The sequence below is a fragment of the Phaseolus vulgaris genome, chromosome 7 (assembly GCF_051622355.1).
Source record: "Phaseolus vulgaris cultivar YP4 chromosome 7, ASM5162235v1, whole genome shotgun sequence".
In the NCBI taxonomy this organism is placed as follows: Eukaryota; Viridiplantae; Streptophyta; class Magnoliopsida; order Fabales; family Fabaceae; genus Phaseolus; species Phaseolus vulgaris.
The window spans coordinates 49,255,270-49,274,113 of NC_143504.1; the positions used below are offsets into that span (position 1 = coordinate 49,255,270).

Genomic DNA, 18,844 nt, shown 5'->3' on the forward strand with positions numbered 1-18,844 from the left:
AATTGATCCTAACTAAATTAAAAAGTAAAAAAAATTAGATGAGAAGAAGTAGCAGAAAAAAGAAAAAAGGTGAATGAGAAGAGGAAATGGTAAAGGGTATGAGTATGTTGTTACTTAGAAGCTAAGAAGGGAAGAAGGTATAAATTAAAGAGGTGGGTGAGTGATGAGATGCAGTGCATCCAGTGCCCACGGGATTTGAATTGAATCCCGTCACAAAATTCCAACGGCCTTTTCTTTTCTCCCCCATAATAATAATAATAATAGGATGCAGTCACATGGTTATGAGCATCCAATGAAGGACACCCACGTGGGACCCCTATCATTATAACGTGTAGCAACGCCTCGTGATCCAACGCTCCAGGATTCGCTCCTCACATCCGAGTGTCCCAATCACGCCAGCCCCACCGTGGTCCCCGCTGTAGAGTACTAGTGCCCCTGCCTGTTCCCCCCTTGTCCCCCTCTCACCCTCACACACCTGTTCTTTCATGTCCCTCCTGTCACCGCCAATCATATCTCTCCTTTCCAACCCCACCTCACGCGCTCCTTCAACCGTGTGCTCCGGGCCCCACTCTCCCCTCCTCCCATTCGTCATTAACAAGCGCGTGTCCACACCCGACCCTCGCTTCTCTCTTCATCATTCTGTCCAAAATTCATGCACCATATGAGAATAAGTCACCTAGATATTGTCCCACACTAATGTTGCTATAAAATTAATGATCTCACCCACTACCCTTCCACCACAACTTGCATCTCATTGAGAACATCTCCTTCTCTCTCTCCCTCTCTCTCAAGAAACCAGATTCAACAGAGTTTTGGATTTTATTTGCAACTGTTCTTGTTATCTTATATTGTAATCAGCTAGCTTATACATCAAGAAATGGAGAATTCACTGGGAAGCTATGAAAAGGAGCTTAATCTGGAGGCCACAGAGCTGAGACTGGGGTTGCCCGGTACCGATGAGCCTGAGAAACGTGCTATTGCTGCTAGAACCAACAAAAGATCTTCACCTGAAGCAAGTGAAGAAGAGTGCATAAGCAATGTTTCTGATGTCACAAGTGATCACCAAGACAACGTTGTGCCACCTGCAAAGTAAGTGATGTACTATATAGTTTTTGTTTTGTGTTAATTTCTGAAGGAAATGTTTAGATTAATGAATAATGAAAATATTGGGATGTAGGGCACAAGTAGTGGGATGGCCACCGATTCGATCTTACAGGAAGAATAGTCTACAGCAAAAGAAAGAAGAACAAAGTGAAGGGAATGGGATGTACGTGAAAGTTAGCATGGCGGGTGCACCTTATTTGAGGAAGATAGATCTCAGGGTTTACCAAAGCTACCCTCAACTTCTCAAGGCCTTGGAAAATATGTTCAAGTGCATATTTGGTAAGAACCCTAACAAGATTAAAACTATCTTTCTTTTTTGGCTGGTTATAAGATTTGTCTGGCTTATGTATATATAGAAAAGAGGAATAAAATGGTACTTGTTGTGATCCAGGAGAATATTCAGAAAGGGAAGGGTACAATGGATCTGAACACGCTCCTACTTATGAAGACAAAGATGGTGACTGGATGCTGGTTGGAGACGTGCCATGGCAGTAAGTTTCATCTCCTGAATCTGCTCTTTGAAGTAGTAACTCTTTGTTGTTTGTTTACATCCTTCTTATATGGTTGTGTGTTTTGGTATTATTGCAGCATGTTCGTTTCATCCTGCAAGAGGTTGAGAATTATGAAGGGATCAGAAGCACAGGGGTTGGGTTGTTTTTGACCCAAAAAACAAATCAGGACCATGCACATCCATAGCCAAAACATGGAGTAAAGCAAGATAAAGTGACTTGATCCAAGGGAACTTCTTCTGTTTGGATTATGCAAGCATGCAATGGCCTCTGTGAATGGTCATATTTGGCTGATTCAAAGCAGAGATGCACATACACAAATTTGCTTTATTTGTTTATTTCAAAACTGTGACTTTTATACCTGCTTAATTAAACTACACTGTTCCAAATTCTCATAGCCATAACCCGAATGGAAAACAGTGATTAAATGAGAAGAGAATAAAAGCAAAGCAAATGCTATTTAATTGTATAGAGGACATCAATACATATATAATTTTTCCTTCTGTTTGTTTAAGTACAATTATTATATATACGAAGGTGGAATTTCTTCCCCTTTTGCATTTTGTTTCATCTAATTTATCTTTCTTCTCGATGGCAAATTTTACTTGATTGTCTCCTAAGAAGGATAATTCAGAATTCACTTCTTATAAAGTCAAATAAGGGGTGAGGAGAAAAAGCACAGCTGTAATAACCCTTTATTAAAATTAAAATACTTTTCATATATTAACTCATTTAAAATATAAGCAAAGCAAGTATCCATTTTTTAATTCCACTTTAGGCCCTTTATTTCAGAAGAACGAAGTAGGAATTCATGCCTTGTCTGCTTATATTAGTTTAAAAACTTCCTTGTAAATTTTTCAACCAAATTTTTAAGTTCATTTACAGTATTTTAAGTTTTGTGAGATTTGAAGAATTTTGAGGATGGATAAGGTTAAGAGTTCTGTAATAAACATCTGAATGATTATCCATACAAGGGTTTTAATGCGTAAAAAAGCTTAAATTATTATTATGATGGCAATGCAAAAGGTTGCTGAGCCATGATGAGATGAATATATTGTTCTTTAAAATGAAGATATCTACGCAAAGCTTTATTTCACAAATAATTAGTATGGGGAACCTGTCGGTAGGGTAACCTTTCCAAACACAATTACTACATGGATTCATATACTTTGTTTCAGGGAATCATTGATGTGCACTCAATTTCAGAGCTTCTACTTCACTTTTCACACAACTTTTGATAAAGTGAAACATTTAAATACACTGCAAAATCAAATGTCTTCTACTCCAGAAAGAAAACATTAACAGTGAGTAGAAATATACTTTCTTTATACAGGAGTTTTACTATTAGCTAGTAATGAAATAGTAATATATATATATATATATATATTCTTTTTTTATTTTTTTTTGTGTGATGTTTTAATTACTACAGTTACCTGTGCATGTTCCATAATATAAATTATTATTTTCTTAGATATACATTTATAAAACTGTGTAAAAAATCAACTGAAATAAAATAATCTTTATACATAAATATTTCTATTTAATATCACATTTCCAACTTACACTTAAATTTCTAAGCATTATATACTCTTATCATCTTTAAGATATACATGAAAAATAAATTTTATTTTCAGTGGTTGATTATGTGCTAATTTTGCCTCATATCTGTAATTCAAAAGTAGGAAGTTCGAATCCTTAGTCTTAAACTTTAGATTATTTAGAGTTAATACTACATTTTCAAACTTATAAGTAAATCTTTCTTTTCAAGTGAATTCGGGACTTTATAATTCAAATTTTCTTAACAAAAAACAGTAATCTTTCCATTTTTACTTAAGGGGAAAAAACCAGCATTGTAATATCAGACTGACAATAGTTTTTAGCAAGTAATTAGCATTACAAGTACATTTTGAATGAGAATTTAGAACTCAGTGATCATTTTACAGTGTGTGAGAAGCAATATTGCAGAAGTGAAGTGGTAAATGAAAAGTTGGGGAGACAAAGAAAGGAAAAATTCTTTATAGACATGATGATATATATGTAGTTTGGGTGTGTAGGTGATATGAGATAATTGATGAAAAGTCCAAAAGTGAGTGAGTTGTTTGTGGTGGGGGCAGTGTCCATGCCAGTGCAATATTAACAGGAGCTACTTGGCTACCATGGTTACGTCATAAGCTCATCAAGCTAAAAGCAAACAAGACACAGAAAGAAACCCTTATCAGATAAACTTGCTTTTATTGCTTGTGTGGTGCCATAGGATTCTTCCATTTTTGCCACTTCCATGACGTAGACTCTTGATTTAATTTCATCAACCATCTTAGCTGGTGTGTGCACTGTGCACAAATTCAGAGTGCTTCCCATGCCTAACTGTCACTCATCGATTACCTTCACAATTCCAATACACTGACATGTATCAGCTACATTCACCAATAATATATATATGCTTAGAAATTTGTCACTTTCTCTTCTCATACACGTCTTAATTTCTTCTGCTTCATAATTATTAGAAAGCCTTCTCGCCAAATAATCATGATCACAACAGAAATGCTAAAATGTTCCAAACCCTTCTCCTAACATTGCCACCAATTGTGTTTTCTGTAGAAAACATTTTATATATTTTGGGAGGAAAACTGTAGTGATGGTCGGAGATATCACATTAATCTTGTGAATTTTATTAGTTAAATTTGAGATACACTTAAAATCTATTTATTTTAGAGTGATCTAAAAAAGCTATAATCAGAATTTTGTCTTTAAATTTACAGTATTTCTCTTCCTTTGTATATGGTGGAATACAAAATTTATCCCTAGAATTAAAAATAGAAACAATTAGCTGTCGAAAATTTGGAGAAGCAAAACACAACTTTGCCTAAAAAGAACTGTTTTTGGTTTCTGAATAATTGTGTTGGTTTATAAAAAATGAGTCCCGTGGTTTGTTTTTGTTGTTAAATTCCATGAGTAATCAACATCACCGAATGAGAAAACATAACTACAAGTGCGGAATCGTCTAAACTTTCTGTCTAATCACTGTCTACACATCCCACCATCAATTTCGCTTTAATCTAATCATCAAAACTGAGTACTGTTTTGTAAATTCAGTTAAGACCAATCATCTTCTTAGGACTTGGTCTGGTCTATCTACACCTTGTCATCTGCATACCTACTCTCCAACCTTCAATTTCAGTCGCTTCAATATACCTTGTACACTCCAATGTACCTACAGTTCATACACCATTCATTTCTTTCACTTCATTCTTTCTATTTTACCCTCTGCCACCCCTAAAATCAATGTCATTATCATCATTTTATTTTCTCAATCATCTTTAAAACTTTTCTTGCAAACTATTTCCTCTAGACAGCCCTTTACTTGAGCCTTCTGCTTAGAATTGTATAATAATTAACCTGCTAATTAAACTATATAATAATAATAATAATAACAAATATGTTAAATCTATATATTTTTTATTGGTTTCTGAAATTCAAACTAATAAGTTAAATTGAATTGTTCTTGGATCAAATCAAGATTGAGCTGTAATAAATGGTTCTTTTCAAACTCGATTCCATTTTAAGATGAACCAGTTTTCATTTGATCAAGTCGAACCAAATCATGTTGTACTGACTTACTTCCAAACACCAAAATATGATTTGGATAAAAACGTCTTTGCCGGCTGTTTTTCAAGTCCAGGCTTGAAGATCAAGCATATTTTTTCATTGCTGATTCCTTTATATCCATAGTAGAATGCTGTGTCATGTGTCGAATATGTCACTTTATCTGAACAAGATTAAAGCTTGTCTACAATGTTGACCTTGTTATGGCTCATTAAGACAGAATACTTTTTAGATAATGATTGAATGGGTGGTAGAGTAGAAATTAAGTGAAAGAAAACTGTTTCATTCCCCCATTAGTAAAAGTAGAGATGAAACATTAGAATGGATACTTTATTTAATGATTTTCTTGTCCTAGAAAATAATTAAAAAATTATAACTCATTCAAACTCTTTTCCTTATTCCGTTTCTATACAAAAATCCAAAAAAAAATTGATTTTATCCCATCATAGTCCAATTCATTTAATTCTCTACCATCAATGAAGCATATATTAGTGCATTCTCCAACACAGAATATAAATTATAATTGGAGAACAGGAACAGGGAATGCATAATGCGAAACAGATAATTGATTGCTAACTAAATAGATCCCAAAGACAGACTAACCATGATCAGTGCCGCCACGTAGAGTTTAAAATTACGGGCAAAATGCAAAACTGTACAAAGGAGTTTCACTGTTGAAATTGAATATCACGTGGGCAACAGTTAGCATGAGCTCTTAGAACGACAAGATTTCATCTGCAGCCATCATATGTACAGGCATCCTAGCGTTGTGACCAGCATTAGACCCCATTCTTGCATCCAGTATTTCCAGTTGGGAGTTGACCCATTGCGGAGTGTATCTGCCTTCGATCCATAGAGCTTCCCCTGTATCTTTGTGTTTGAAATCAGGGGCTTTTGGGTTCCTCTGCAAATTTTCCAAAAATATTTGAAGATATAAGGAATAGAAAATTCACAAGGGCTTTAAAAAGAACATGGATGCAATTTGAGGGCGAAATTCTCATTCATTGCTAGACAAAATGGCAGAGGCGGCAATAACATTGAATGAAAATGAGGTAAACATCACATTATTTTATTTGAATAATAATCTAACTATTGCCTCAATATAGATCAATCAAGATCCATAAACATAAATAGTTGACGGAAAATCATGCAAGCTGCATGCATTGTGATCGGATTGTTCCATTCATGCCAGGAGCAGGCAACTAATGCTCTATACCATGGCAAACAAACCAACGGGTACAGAAAAATTGTGTTATAGTCATGTTAACACAGAATGTGTGAAGCATTAGTCTGGTTTATTATTATTTGTAGGATGAAAGTTTAGGAAAAGGTATGGTTGATGTCATATTGATCTTAGAGATAAATAACTCCAAATACAAAACAACAAATCAGAAATAATAATAATAGCCACACAATACTTGAAACCAAGGTTTAAAACTTCAGTAAAAAATCTAGATCACCGTGATATTGCAGAAAAATGCAGACAGATTCAGACACGATTCATGCCGGTAGTAGTTGCGGACAAATTTTTAAAACCTTTGAAACAATCACTGAATACCACAACAAAAGAAGATAGCATAACAACCGAGTAGGCAACTTTTCTAAATTCACAAGTTGAATCAACAATTCACCTTTGTCATCCTATTGTCCCACCACTCCCCTGGATTAGCAAAGAACGCCTGCCATAATTCCACCACAGAACCAGAACCACTGATTACTTTCCTACCTGAAACAACAACAAAAATTATTTAGTAAAAACACACAAAACCGAGCCAAGATGACATGAATTCCACAGAACACTTGCCACTGCCATCAGACTCTAGATCCGGCAAAGGCACCTTTGAGAGATTTCTTTCAACAAAGTTCAGCTGTTGAGCAACAACCTGGCCACATCCAAAATGAGCAAAATCAAGTCATAAATGCTTCATAAGAAACGCCACAATTTACAGTAACTAATAAGTTATTTTGACTAGTTCACAAAGACCATAATAAGCTTATTTTCACTTTTATCTTCACTAGTTTATTTGACATGTTCCCTTACATCACTTTCTATTTATCACCAAGATCATTCACTAACGTTAGGAAACATTTTCAATTCCCTCAGCACGTCCTAGCTTATAACGAATAACTTCTAAACTTCAAATTTTTAACCAGCTAATATGATTTCAACTAGCTTACCAAACACACATTCTTTAAGATTTGATTACGCATAATCTTAAGTATACAAAGTTACAATTTAGCCCTTATATTTCTTTTTATTAAAACTCATGCTAAGCATCAATCTTAGCTAGGGTGAATTATATTTAAAAACTATATATTTTAGTACTTCAAAGTATAGTTTCAATACATTTTGCCTTTATATACCATCTAGTTATTGTTACTTTATCCCCTACTATCTAAACTCCTAAGGACTAACCAAATTAAAAATACTACGTATTTTGGATTAAAAGAGATAAATTTTAAATATAAATACTAATGAATAAAATTAGTAATTAAACACTTTTAAATAAGCATTTTTCTAACTTCAACTTAAACCCTAGACCCAATCAATTGGGGTTAAGAAAAACCTTATAGTAGGTGTTGGTTTTGCCTTCCTCGCTTTCGACGGTGTCGGTTATGAGGCGACCGGAAACGTGAATTTGGTGACCTTTCTGGAGATGCTGAGAAGCGACAAGAGCGAGATCGTCCCAGAAAGTAAGGCTTATCAACGAAGTTTGCGTGACGCTTTTCTTGACGGAGAGGCAGGTCCAGGCGACGACCTTGCCAGAGGGGAGGTGCTTGATTTCGACGGGTACGGCGACGATGCCGATGAGGTTGACGGAATTGCAGAGCTCCTTCTGCCACGGAATCTCGGAGGGCTTAGGGTACGACATCGCTGTCATGGAGCACTTGAAGGTTCCCAACCCTTTCCAGCGCCGCGTTCTCCACGAGGGAGAAGAAGCGACTGAGAAGTGGGGTTTCGATACGAGGGTTTTGGGGAAGATGAGCACGTTTGTCGAGGTGGTGGACGATGATACTGCTCGCTCTAACGCCATGTCTGTTCTCTGTGTGCTCGCTCACTCCACGCGCGGATAGATAAGGGAAGTTGAAATTTGTAATCATTCCGACACAACGGATTGGGCTTCGGCCCATTTTAAAACTTTAGTAAATGGCAATTTCTCCCTCCACCAAATCAATTCCAGCATGCACCCAATCAGTTATAGAAAATGATAAAAGTACCCCTTCTAAATGATGAAAATAACCTTACACAAAAATGGGAAGAATATTTTTGAAACTTTTATCTGAAATATTTTGGATTTCAATTTTTGGAACATATTTTTGAATTCTGAAAATTTTTATCCAGAATGTATTTTTAGTTTTGTGTTCAGAATTTTTTTTCTATGTACTTTTTTATTTCTCAATTATAATTATTATTTTGGATTTTTTAATTTAAAATAAGGGTAGTTTTGGAAATTTAAAAAATTGATATGGTGGAGGTTAAAATTGATATGGTGCAGGAAGAATTTGCCTTAGTAAATTGATAATTTGCCTTAGTAAATTGATAATTCTTCTTGGAGTGTTTCTTCCGGTACCTTCGTATGTTCTTCACTTACTTTCATAAATTTTCATATCTCTAAAAATGTCCCTATTAATTTCTATTGAGAAGTGAATTTTTAAGCTTAACTATATTAAAAAATGCACCCACTTATATATTATGAAATTTCTTAATCTCTAGTTAATGTGGGATCTCCAACAATTTCAGATTACGTAATTCGGAAGTCATTTTCCAAATTTGTAGTTAGCTTCCAGATTACATAATTCAAAAATATTTTTTCAGATGCATGATTAGTTTATGAATTACATAATCCGAAAATCTTTTCTAATATGATATTAGCTTTCGGATTATATAATCCATAAGCCTTTTTTCAAATGTGTCTAGAGTACATAATCTGGAAGCTACTCTCAAATTCAAACTTTTAGATTATATAATCTGAAATATCATTTTGGATTATATAATCTAGAATATGGGGGTAACACAAGAAGGATAGAAAAGTATTTTCATGTTTTATATGAAGTGACGTTTTCTTCTTACACTAGATCAATTTTCACTTGCACCCAACAATTTTTTTAAAATTCCAAATTTGATGTCACTTTTATTTCAAAAAGAAAGAGCAAAGGAGCTCGTTTGATGTGGTGGAGGCATTTTGAGTGAAGTTGGTGGTGATTTAGTTGTTTCTTGTGGTTGTAGAGAGCGATGCATTGCTATTAAGTGTGGTGGAGTTGTGTTTTAGTAAGCATTTTTATTTTTGTGTGGTGGATGCAGTAACAATGGTGTAGGTAATTTTCGATTTTATGAAAGTGGCTTATGGATGTAGATATTCAGAAACATTCAGTATAGATTCGAGATATTCACATTTGGAAGGTAAAAGAAGACCTCCAAATCTCGGCGTTTGAAAGTCATTATTAGATGTCTTGATAAGATTACAAATGGTAGTATCCGGAAGTCACTTATCAGTTATGGAACAATAAATCTATAAATACATTATTTATATTGTGGACATATATCTAAAATATTAAAAATAAAATAGTCAAATTCCTTTATAGATATTAGATACAGGTCGGAAGTGATACGGTGAAGAGGGAATTAACTTTAGTAAATTTTACCTAAATCTTAAAATCCTATATGTGTCATTCCAATCTTTTGAAATAATAAGATAAGAAAAATAAGTAATAAAAAAATAATGTTTCGAATTTCTTTTAACTTTTTAATATCATAATTGTTTTAGACATTTAACGGATCTGTAAAAATTGAAATTTTTGGTAGTGAAAAATACGAAAAAATAATTTAAAATTTTATCATTTTAAGCCATATTATAAGTGAAAGTAGCTGCAAATTATTAATTAATATCAAACGCTATATTTGCGGAATATGATATATAATTATCCTAATTAATAATATTAAAGGTTATAGTCAATAATTACAATATTTTTATTGAATTTAATAGATGCTTGTTTTTCATATTAATAAGTTTATTAAAATTAACATTACACAAAAATTTATTACTACAAAGTTTAATAACTAAAAACATAATATACTAAAAATTATTAATTTATATATCTAATTTTTTAATATATATTTGATAAATATATAATAATTTATCTCTAAATTTCTATACTTCATTGTTATGTCAAGTATTATGAATAATTTTTAATTTAAATATATATTAAAATTTATTAAAATATACTCAAATATGGATATTGATAATAAAGTGCTTACTAACTAATTGGGTTCAAATAAAAATGGGGAAAGTAATATTGTTTACTATAGATGTTTGAATGAAACGACAAACAAAATATTGATCACATGAAAATTTTAATAATACTAAATAATTCGCAATTAATCTAATTTAAAAACTAAAATCTGTATTATTTATATTTTTTAAGTAAAATAATATTTACATTTCTTTAATTTTTAAATAGATATTCAACTTCCTTATTTTTTTAATAAATATTTTTAAAAACATTACCTTTGTTATTATATTAAGTTCATAAAAAAATTATTTATAAAAAATTATTTATCTTTTATATTTCAAACTTTATTTATTTTTTTGTAAAATTGGTATTTAAATTTTAGTTAGTATGATATTTTTAAATAAAATAGCAAAGATAAATATCATGTTACTAGAAGCATAGTAAATGTGACATATGGAAGGCTGAAAATATCACTTAATATAATTTTGTATGACTAAGTATAATTTTTTTTATGATATAATGAAAAGAAAAAAAGTAATATTATATAAAGTAATATAACTAATTATTTAGTTTCTTACGGCCACTAGTGCAGGCATGGTCTAAGAAATGAAAGAAATATGGAACATAAAAATATTTCAGAGACGGCTAATTTAGATTTTTATGTAAAAATATAAATCATTCACGCTAATTAAAATTTAATAATCTTATTAACTTTAATTTAGACTCCAGAAGTTATAAATTATTATATAATAATAATATTCAATTACTTATACGGTACTTTATTTTTCATAATTTTTCATATTTTTTACGTCACATTATTTATTATATCTATACATTTTTTTTCCTTCTTTGTCTCTCTTTTGCTTGATATCACTAAATATGTCAGTTGATAATTAAAGACCTGTTTCTTTCCAAATTTAGAAAGCATCAACTCAAGTTGACAATAAAGAATTATGTGCACAAGTATGTTCTACATTATTTTTTGAAATAGAAAGATATTTTTCATGACTCGTTTAAAATGATTTTTTATACAATAAATTTGGATTTTTAGAAAATTAATGTATTTTTCTTTTTTAAAATTGTATTAGAACCGTACTAAAATTGTCAGAAATACAATAAATACTTTTTGAATTGAACACTTTACGGATACGTGTCATACGAGTGTTTGAGCTTCATAGTAATGAAGCTCAAATATTTACCAAAGATGTTAGACTTTGTTGGTACTTGTCATCTCCTTCACATCCAAAAATAAAGTGTAGAAAGAATGGTGCTCCTAATTTCAATATCATTGTACCAGAAGCAGTTGCACAGAAGCACAAGGACAGTTTTTAAACGAATAATAGTCATTAAGCAGGTCATAGTCATTGACAAAATTTAACAAGCACAAGAAAACCTTGGTCTCTCATTTTTCTATTCATATTCACACGCACACGAGTTGAGCAACAGTTTCCATCACTTCACTAGAGATTTGAACATGGTCTCACTGATTGATATAAGTTGGATTAAGATGGCACCAAACTTTCCATTTCTCCCTCCATTCGGAAAATGGAGTCCAATTACCTCTAAACAAATAATTCAAGCACACGGCAAAGAAACAAAAGCACCATCATTTTCTACTGGACTAGCAACACCCACCATTCTTAATTAAAGCAACCATTATCCATTTCACCTCTGCATTTCAAATTCTCTAAGAGTTACATCACTAATAAAAATATACACACCACCCTAACCTTTTAGAAGGTCCCACTGCCCACTACAAAAACTTTAAGCCCCACTATAAAAGCTCTTCCATCACGTTCCACTAACCCCCGCCAATTGATACAAAAAGGAAGAGCATATTAAGTGAACTTCGACAATTTCTTTCCCTTTACATGAAATTTATCAAGATGGACTTTGCTTATATTTTGAAGGGCACTGACATCAAACCCTGTCTAGACAAAAGTTGAAAGAACGGCAAAAAGGAAAAGACTATGGCATCCTACTTTTAATGCAAATTGATACGGACCAATGACTAAGACTAAAGGGGGTTTGGAACAGACAAATAACGTGTGGGTCCTAGCAGTATAGGTCAGTCCTTGAGGGAACCACTGGATGGTGCACCTGTGCCTGAGGTCTGTCTATGAAGGAGGATTAGTTTCAGGTTTAACTATACTAGAGGTGTCTGATGGTTGTGACTGGTATATTGCTGATGCCAGTGAGATAGGCATGATGCAGAGTGCTTTTGATTGAAGAAATTGCATAGCAGCCCCAACATTTTCTTCCATAAGTTTAGCTACCTGTCTTTCTGTGCCATCATTTGACCACTTCTCCCAAGCTGGCTGGTTTCTTCCCTCACTGCCTTCTTCCTGATAGATACTGAATTTGATAAATTGGAGAGAAACAAATTTGTGCCAACTAACATTAGTATGAATAATTACCTCGACCGATGATAATGGGATGTCAGTTACTAGTGGTGCCACAGCACCAGCTCCACCCAATCTACTCATGCTCAAAACCTGAAAGCAAGATGAATAGCAATTATTGAAAGTCTACTAGTTCGGATCCTACGAAATGCCTTGTTGTCACTTTCATATTCAAACAGTAAAATGTACTCCCACACATTTTAAGAGAAATCAATGAAATTGGTTACTGTGCTTGTAGAAATTGGCTTTATTATTCATAATCACTAACACTGAAACTCAGATTTTCCACAGGTGGAGAAAAATCCAGTCCACAGTTGACCTGGGCGTTATAGGTAGTTAAAGAAACAATATCACAAAATAGTGTGAAAATCCTGTCAGTTGATCGTATTAATATATTCACTACTCAAATGGAACACAATCCAGGGGCTAATGAGTACTAATCCAGAGTGGCACTTAGGGTTCATAAGCCAGGGTTGAAGGGGAAAGTGGTAAAAAAGGCAAAGCTCAACAGGTTTAACAAAATAAACAACGGATCAAACTAAAAGCTGAGGTTAATTATAAATTGAGACTATTAAGGATAAACATCAAATGAAACAAAAACGTGAAATCCACGCAGATCACAGGAGTTTTAACCTTCACTTGAAGCCTTAAGAACTTGACATAATCTACAATTTCGTCCAGCATGGCAGCTCTATCTGTCTGAACGGATACACAATAATATCAGAAAAAATGGAAAAAAACTAAACTGTAGAGGGTTATGAGAAATAAGGCAGATCACAAGTCAGTAATGAAATCTCTATCATGAAATACCGTATAGTTTAATACTTTAAAAACTCTAGATTTCGAGCACACCTACCTAAACAGAAAAAACACAACTGTTCTCTTTTCTAATCCCTTTGATAGAAGAGTTTGCCTTGATGAATTATATTATAATAAACAAATAAATAGGAACTGTTAAACAGAAAACACGTCAGACATGGCTATCAGGAGATTTTATTTAAAAGCACAGACTCAATGCAAATTGATTTGAGCATTATAAAGGCCAATGTATAGATACCACTTTCTAAACTCAACCCAATAGGTTAGCATTAAATAATTCTTTAAGGAAGATATTAAATATATAACCCAGTGTTTCATATCTATGACTTACTAAAGTAGCTAAACATACATTGATAAGGAAAATAAAAGCAAAATAAAAAGGCATTAATTAAGCATCAATTAAAAATCAACCATCTTTTAATCTATATTCTAGACATTTTTTCTAAAACAAGGAAGAACAAAAACATCCAAAATTAACACTTCATTGCATTCATAAACCACTGAATAATGCACTGTCCAGAGGTCCCTTCAGACTAAATGTAATTCATAGTCTCTTTAGGGAATCACCTTTGAAGGAGGGGGAACAAAGTTCCTAGATATACCAAGAGTAATCACATTTCAATGGATTCAACCATTATATCTCCATAATTATTTTCGTGTAAAAACACCCTATTCTGTAATAGTGTAGAACTGAAAATGGTTTGTGTTCCCAAGTTCTAACATCTAACCAAGTAAATAATGAAAACATCTAACAAGACAAATCACAGAATCAGTCAAACACACTCCTTGAAAATCTCTATTTTTAGCACTCTTTATTTCTTCTAGTAATTGACAGTAAGTATCAAATTTTGCTAACGTTGTACATTTATCCACAAATTAATGGAGTGTGTCATTATAGAGTCTGGTAATGAAACAAAATCCATTACTTATACAAGGACAAAATTTCACAAGTCCTATAGATAAGTATCAAACTACATTCAGATATAAAACTGCATATCCAAGAATACCTTGTTGACACTGGGAACCAGTTCTTGTAAAGCCCTGATTCTTTCAGCTATTCTCTCTCTGCGCAACTGTCATTGAGTGGCAACATGAACAAAAATTAGCAAGTCGTGAAAATAACAAATTTACTTTGTCATTATTTTGAATAATAAGCTCTACTGTATTCTTCAAAATATTCAGTGCCCCCACCCTTTCAGCTATACTGTGTGGATCTGTAGCCTGTCCTCTTCTAGCCCGCACTCTAGGTCGCACTGCTGGTGGATGTGGAGCAATCGGAACAGTAGTTGGCATGGGTTGCCCATGAAAAACCTGCAAAATGGTTATCTATCAGAGAAAAGAAAAGGTACTTGATAACAGTTTTCACCCTAGCACTCCTAAAATCAGAAAAAAAGATATTGAAATTTGGAAGAAGCCAACATTTATACACAATATTAATTGAAACCAAATAAAGCACATCTTATATGATCTAGGTCCAGTTTTCAAAAAAATTCTCCACAAGCATTCATAAGAAAAAGAAGTTTAACCTATAAAAAGCTTATTTTATTTAGCTTCTGCAAAAGCTGACTTCCACTTATGCATAAGCTAATTTAGTTTATGGGAGAAGTTTACTTCAGTTTGGCTTCCTGTCTGTTTCTCTTACAAGTGCTTATATGGAGATGTTTATGAAAGCCTTAAGATGTCAAAAGAATTCAGGAGAAGATGACCCTAAGTACTAATGCCAAGGCCTAAGTAGCCTAATTTCCAGTATGTAATAACCTGAAATGTACAAAAAATTTCAATAATGTTTTCTTTGGTACAGCGGAAAAAATAAGAGGTAGTAGAAGGGGAAAAAAAAAGAGAAAGAGGTCAGAAATTTGTGGAAACAGAGGTGGTTTAGTTAGAAAGAGAATGAAAATGAAGAATTTTTTTTTGTAGTAAAAGCAGCAACAATCAATTGTGCCTTTATTTTTAAACACAATCTCTTCATTTCTGAGAACATAATCAATTATGTTGTCATGAATACAAGGACTGTGTTTGAAAATTTTCTCATTCTTGCGCAGAAACTCATTCTCTTCTATCCAATTTGGATTTTGGAACTTTTCTCTCATTTCCACCCAACCAAACCACCATCATTCCTTCCTTCCTTCCTTTCTCTTTCTTTCCTCACTCCTCCTCTTCTTTCTCATCCAAACTCAGCCTTAAAAGACTTTCAACCGGCGATCACTGATATCACCTAACATTAGACCCTTATCTCACAGTCCATAATTTCTAGCCACAATTCATTCATCTTCAACTTAATTTATTATGTACAAGTCATACCCCAAGCCAAGTATTACCAAGGTTATCCACTCACGAAATAGAGAATTTCAATAAGAGAAGGAAGCCAAAGTTTGTTACCACAATACACTATTTTTTTTTCTCTCACTAAAACCACCCTGCGCAATTTAGTTTCAACTTATGATCATAATATCCCAAAAGAGCGAGAAACTAAAACACACACACATATGTATTAATTCGTAAAATTATAATTTAGGAAAGTTTTACGGCGGAGAAAACAGAAAACAGAAAACGAAAAGATTGTGTTACGTTCTTAGGCCTGGTATCAACGACGTCGTCGCGGAAGCGGTTGCCGCTTCCAGAAGCATCCTCGGGCGAAAGGAAGCCTCCCTTACCTTGGTCCAAGCTGAGGCCCAGCTGGTAGGGCGGCGCGTGGAAGGCAGCGCCGGCAGCGAGGTGGGTGGCGGCGTCGCCGGAGTTGAGCTGGAGCATCATCGGAGAAGCGTCGGCGGGGTCGGCGGAGGCGAAGGTGGGGAGGCCGAGGATTTGGTCGAGGAAGTCGTCGGTGGGAGGTTCGGAAGGGTGATTGGCCATGATGATGAGTTGAGAGGAAGCTAACACGTGAAAGAGAAGAGAGGAATGATGATTTTGTGTCTACATGAGATGCCAGAAGCCAAGGGAATTTTATTTTGGTTTCTTAGTTTGGGCTTTCTCTTTTTCTACTCACTCCTCCGAGTTTGCACCAGAAGTGAGAGAGTTTTGGCTTTATGCGGTTGAACAAATGAATAGATAGATTATGCTCCTGCTTCTTATAAAAGCCACTCACTGTTTTCATTATTTACACTTCTCACACTCCTCTTGTCTTTTCTGCAACCCTTCCCCACTTTAAACCATTACTTTCTTTGCCTTTGCCCAAAGGAATGAATCAACCCTTTTTTTTGTTCTATTGCTTCTACTATTTCAAAGGGTCTTTTGTTTCAACTCTTTTGCCATAAGAAGAAAGGACACATTACTCATCTTTATCCCTCTCTATATTTTTTTCAACGTTGTATTGTTTCTATATATGTGTTGATCTCTTGTATTTGGTTTCACTATTTTGAGGTTGCTTCATCATTATTCTTGTTTTCGCTCTGTTTCTCCGTAGTTGTCTTGTTACTTAAGCTATAGTGTTCAACATTGGGTCACAATTTGAGTTGTTGTGTTTTGTATTTGCTTATTTGGTTTGGTTCTTCTTCTAAGTTTCCATGGTTGTTTAATGTGGTGCATTTATAATCTTCTTCATGTCATTATTTCCTTTTCCCATCTTTTTTTTTAATAATTGATTACGTAACTCTATAATCAATTATGATAGATAAATTATATACTAACTTATTTAACAAAATAATTATTTTTCCAAATTATCTGTGATTTATGTGATAATGAAGGTTAATATATGTTTTTTTTTAATATGAGTTAATATTATATGAGAAGGGGTGGAATGCTAATGTGATGTTATCGAAATACAAGTTTTAACAATTGTAAATAGATATAGATATGGTCACGTGCATGATCAAACTAATATCATTTAGCGATGATTAATTGAGAATGTTAGTACAATTTGTATTTGAAAATAATGAAATATCTTTGAATTATATATTTGTAGTATATTTGGATTAATATTTATTGTAATGTAATTTTAGGACGAGATTTTATGTATTTGGGTATTGGTATGAGTCTAATTAGAATGATGTAATAACAATATTGAATGTATGGTTTATTTTTATAATATATAATTTATTTTTATAATGTAAAATTATGTACATGATTTTGTGCATGACTAGTAACCTAACATGCGAGTTAGCTTGTAAAACTTAATAAATAAAAAATAAAATACAAAGTGATGAAAAGGACAAAAAGAAGGGAGAGGAGTCTCACAAAGCTGAAAGAAGTGTTACTCCTGACATTTTCATTTGGAACAATTTTAGATTATGGTCATTACTTTAGTATACATGATCAAATGGTAAAATATATACCTGTTTATTCATCAAGAAAAAATGTCCAACTAAAAGTCATGAATTTTTCATTTTTTGCTTACTTGTTTTTCTTTTAGTTTCAGCAGTACCTATTTTTTTAGGGATTGAATCAAAGTGTTTCACATGAAGGTAGACCTATGAATTTATTTAATAGTAGGTCTATAAGTATATTAATAATATATATATATAAGTTTAAAAAAGTAGTAGTGAAATCCATATCTTATAAAGTGCAAGAAAAAAAAAGATAAAACTTTCTTCTCCCATATTCAATGAAAAAAGAAAACGCAATAGTGAAAAATCTTCAGTATAGAAAGGCTACTTTATTTTTTTTATATAAAAAAAGAATTTTTGAGGACAGAGTATCTTTGATATTACAATATGTTATTTTATCATATTTGTCTTGAAATAAACAAGATTTTCTTCCATCAAATTAAACAGCTTAAAGTGAGTGTTGGAAACAGTGTTTACGCGGGCAACTAGCTTCTTTCAGTAGCTTCGTTCCACTGTCCTTACACATACGGATCTACAATTTACATACAAAGATTTCAAAGGTTATATATTATCTTCTTTACAATTTTATCAGCGTCTCGTCAAAATTATTAATAGTGCTTTTTCTTACCAAAATTAATAATATTTGCAAAATTTATTTATATCTAAAATTACGAGTTTGCTTTTATACTTTTAAATGAGATACTTTTTTTAAAGATATTTGTTATTAATCAATTTAGTTTTAGATATTTATTATCAATGTTATCATATTTAATCGATGTACTATATAGCGTAAAGCTAACATTAATTATATATGGAAATAAGTAATGGTCTAAACTCTTTTACTTTTCTTCTTAGTTATTTCTCTTAAGACACAAAATAGAGAACTTAATACATTATTTTCAATGATAATTTC

General features: G+C 32.9%; 3 protein-coding genes across 5 annotated transcripts; 1 reads left to right on the forward strand and 2 right to left on the reverse strand.

Annotated features, from left to right (window-relative positions):
* Positions 1 to 690: 690 nt before the first annotated feature.
* Positions 691 to 2,177, forward strand: LOC137829789 (auxin-induced protein 22D). The gene is made up of 4 exons (XM_068636702.2): positions 691 to 1,089; positions 1,178 to 1,383; positions 1,496 to 1,595; positions 1,693 to 2,177. The coding sequence occupies exons 1-4, from the start codon at positions 878 to 880 to the stop codon at positions 1,763 to 1,765; spliced, it is 591 nt and encodes a 196-aa protein (XP_068492803.1). The 5' UTR covers positions 691 to 877; the 3' UTR covers positions 1,766 to 2,177.
* Positions 2,178 to 5,764: 3,587 nt separating this feature from the next.
* On the reverse strand, positions 5,765 to 8,332 carry LOC137829790 (protein OSB1, mitochondrial). The gene is made up of 4 exons (XM_068636703.2): positions 7,784 to 8,332; positions 7,021 to 7,099; positions 6,848 to 6,942; positions 5,765 to 6,120 (listed from the first exon to the last, which is right to left on the reverse strand). The coding sequence occupies exons 1-4, from the start codon at positions 8,249 to 8,251 to the stop codon at positions 5,932 to 5,934; spliced, it is 831 nt and encodes a 276-aa protein (XP_068492804.2). The 5' UTR covers positions 8,252 to 8,332; the 3' UTR covers positions 5,765 to 5,931.
* A 3,756-nt stretch (positions 8,333 to 12,088) lies between these two features.
* Positions 12,089 to 16,788, reverse strand: LOC137829791 (transcription factor UNE12). Of its 3 annotated transcripts, none has more exons than XM_068636706.2 (6): positions 16,238 to 16,788; positions 14,861 to 14,980; positions 14,677 to 14,742; positions 13,484 to 13,549; positions 12,866 to 12,943; positions 12,089 to 12,793 (listed from the first exon to the last, which is right to left on the reverse strand). In XM_068636706.2, exons 1-6 carry the CDS (start codon positions 16,520 to 16,522, stop codon positions 12,566 to 12,568), a joined length of 843 nt encoding a protein of 280 aa, XP_068492807.1. In that variant the 5' UTR covers positions 16,523 to 16,788; the 3' UTR covers positions 12,089 to 12,565. The 3 variants fall into 3 exon arrangements, with proteins under 3 accessions (XP_068492807.1, XP_090160391.1, XP_090160390.1); XM_090304265.1 differs by having other exon boundaries at positions 12,089 to 12,803; positions 16,238 to 16,779; XM_090304264.1 differs by having other exon boundaries at positions 12,089 to 12,943; positions 16,238 to 16,779.
* Positions 16,789 to 18,844: the final 2,056 nt, after the last annotated feature.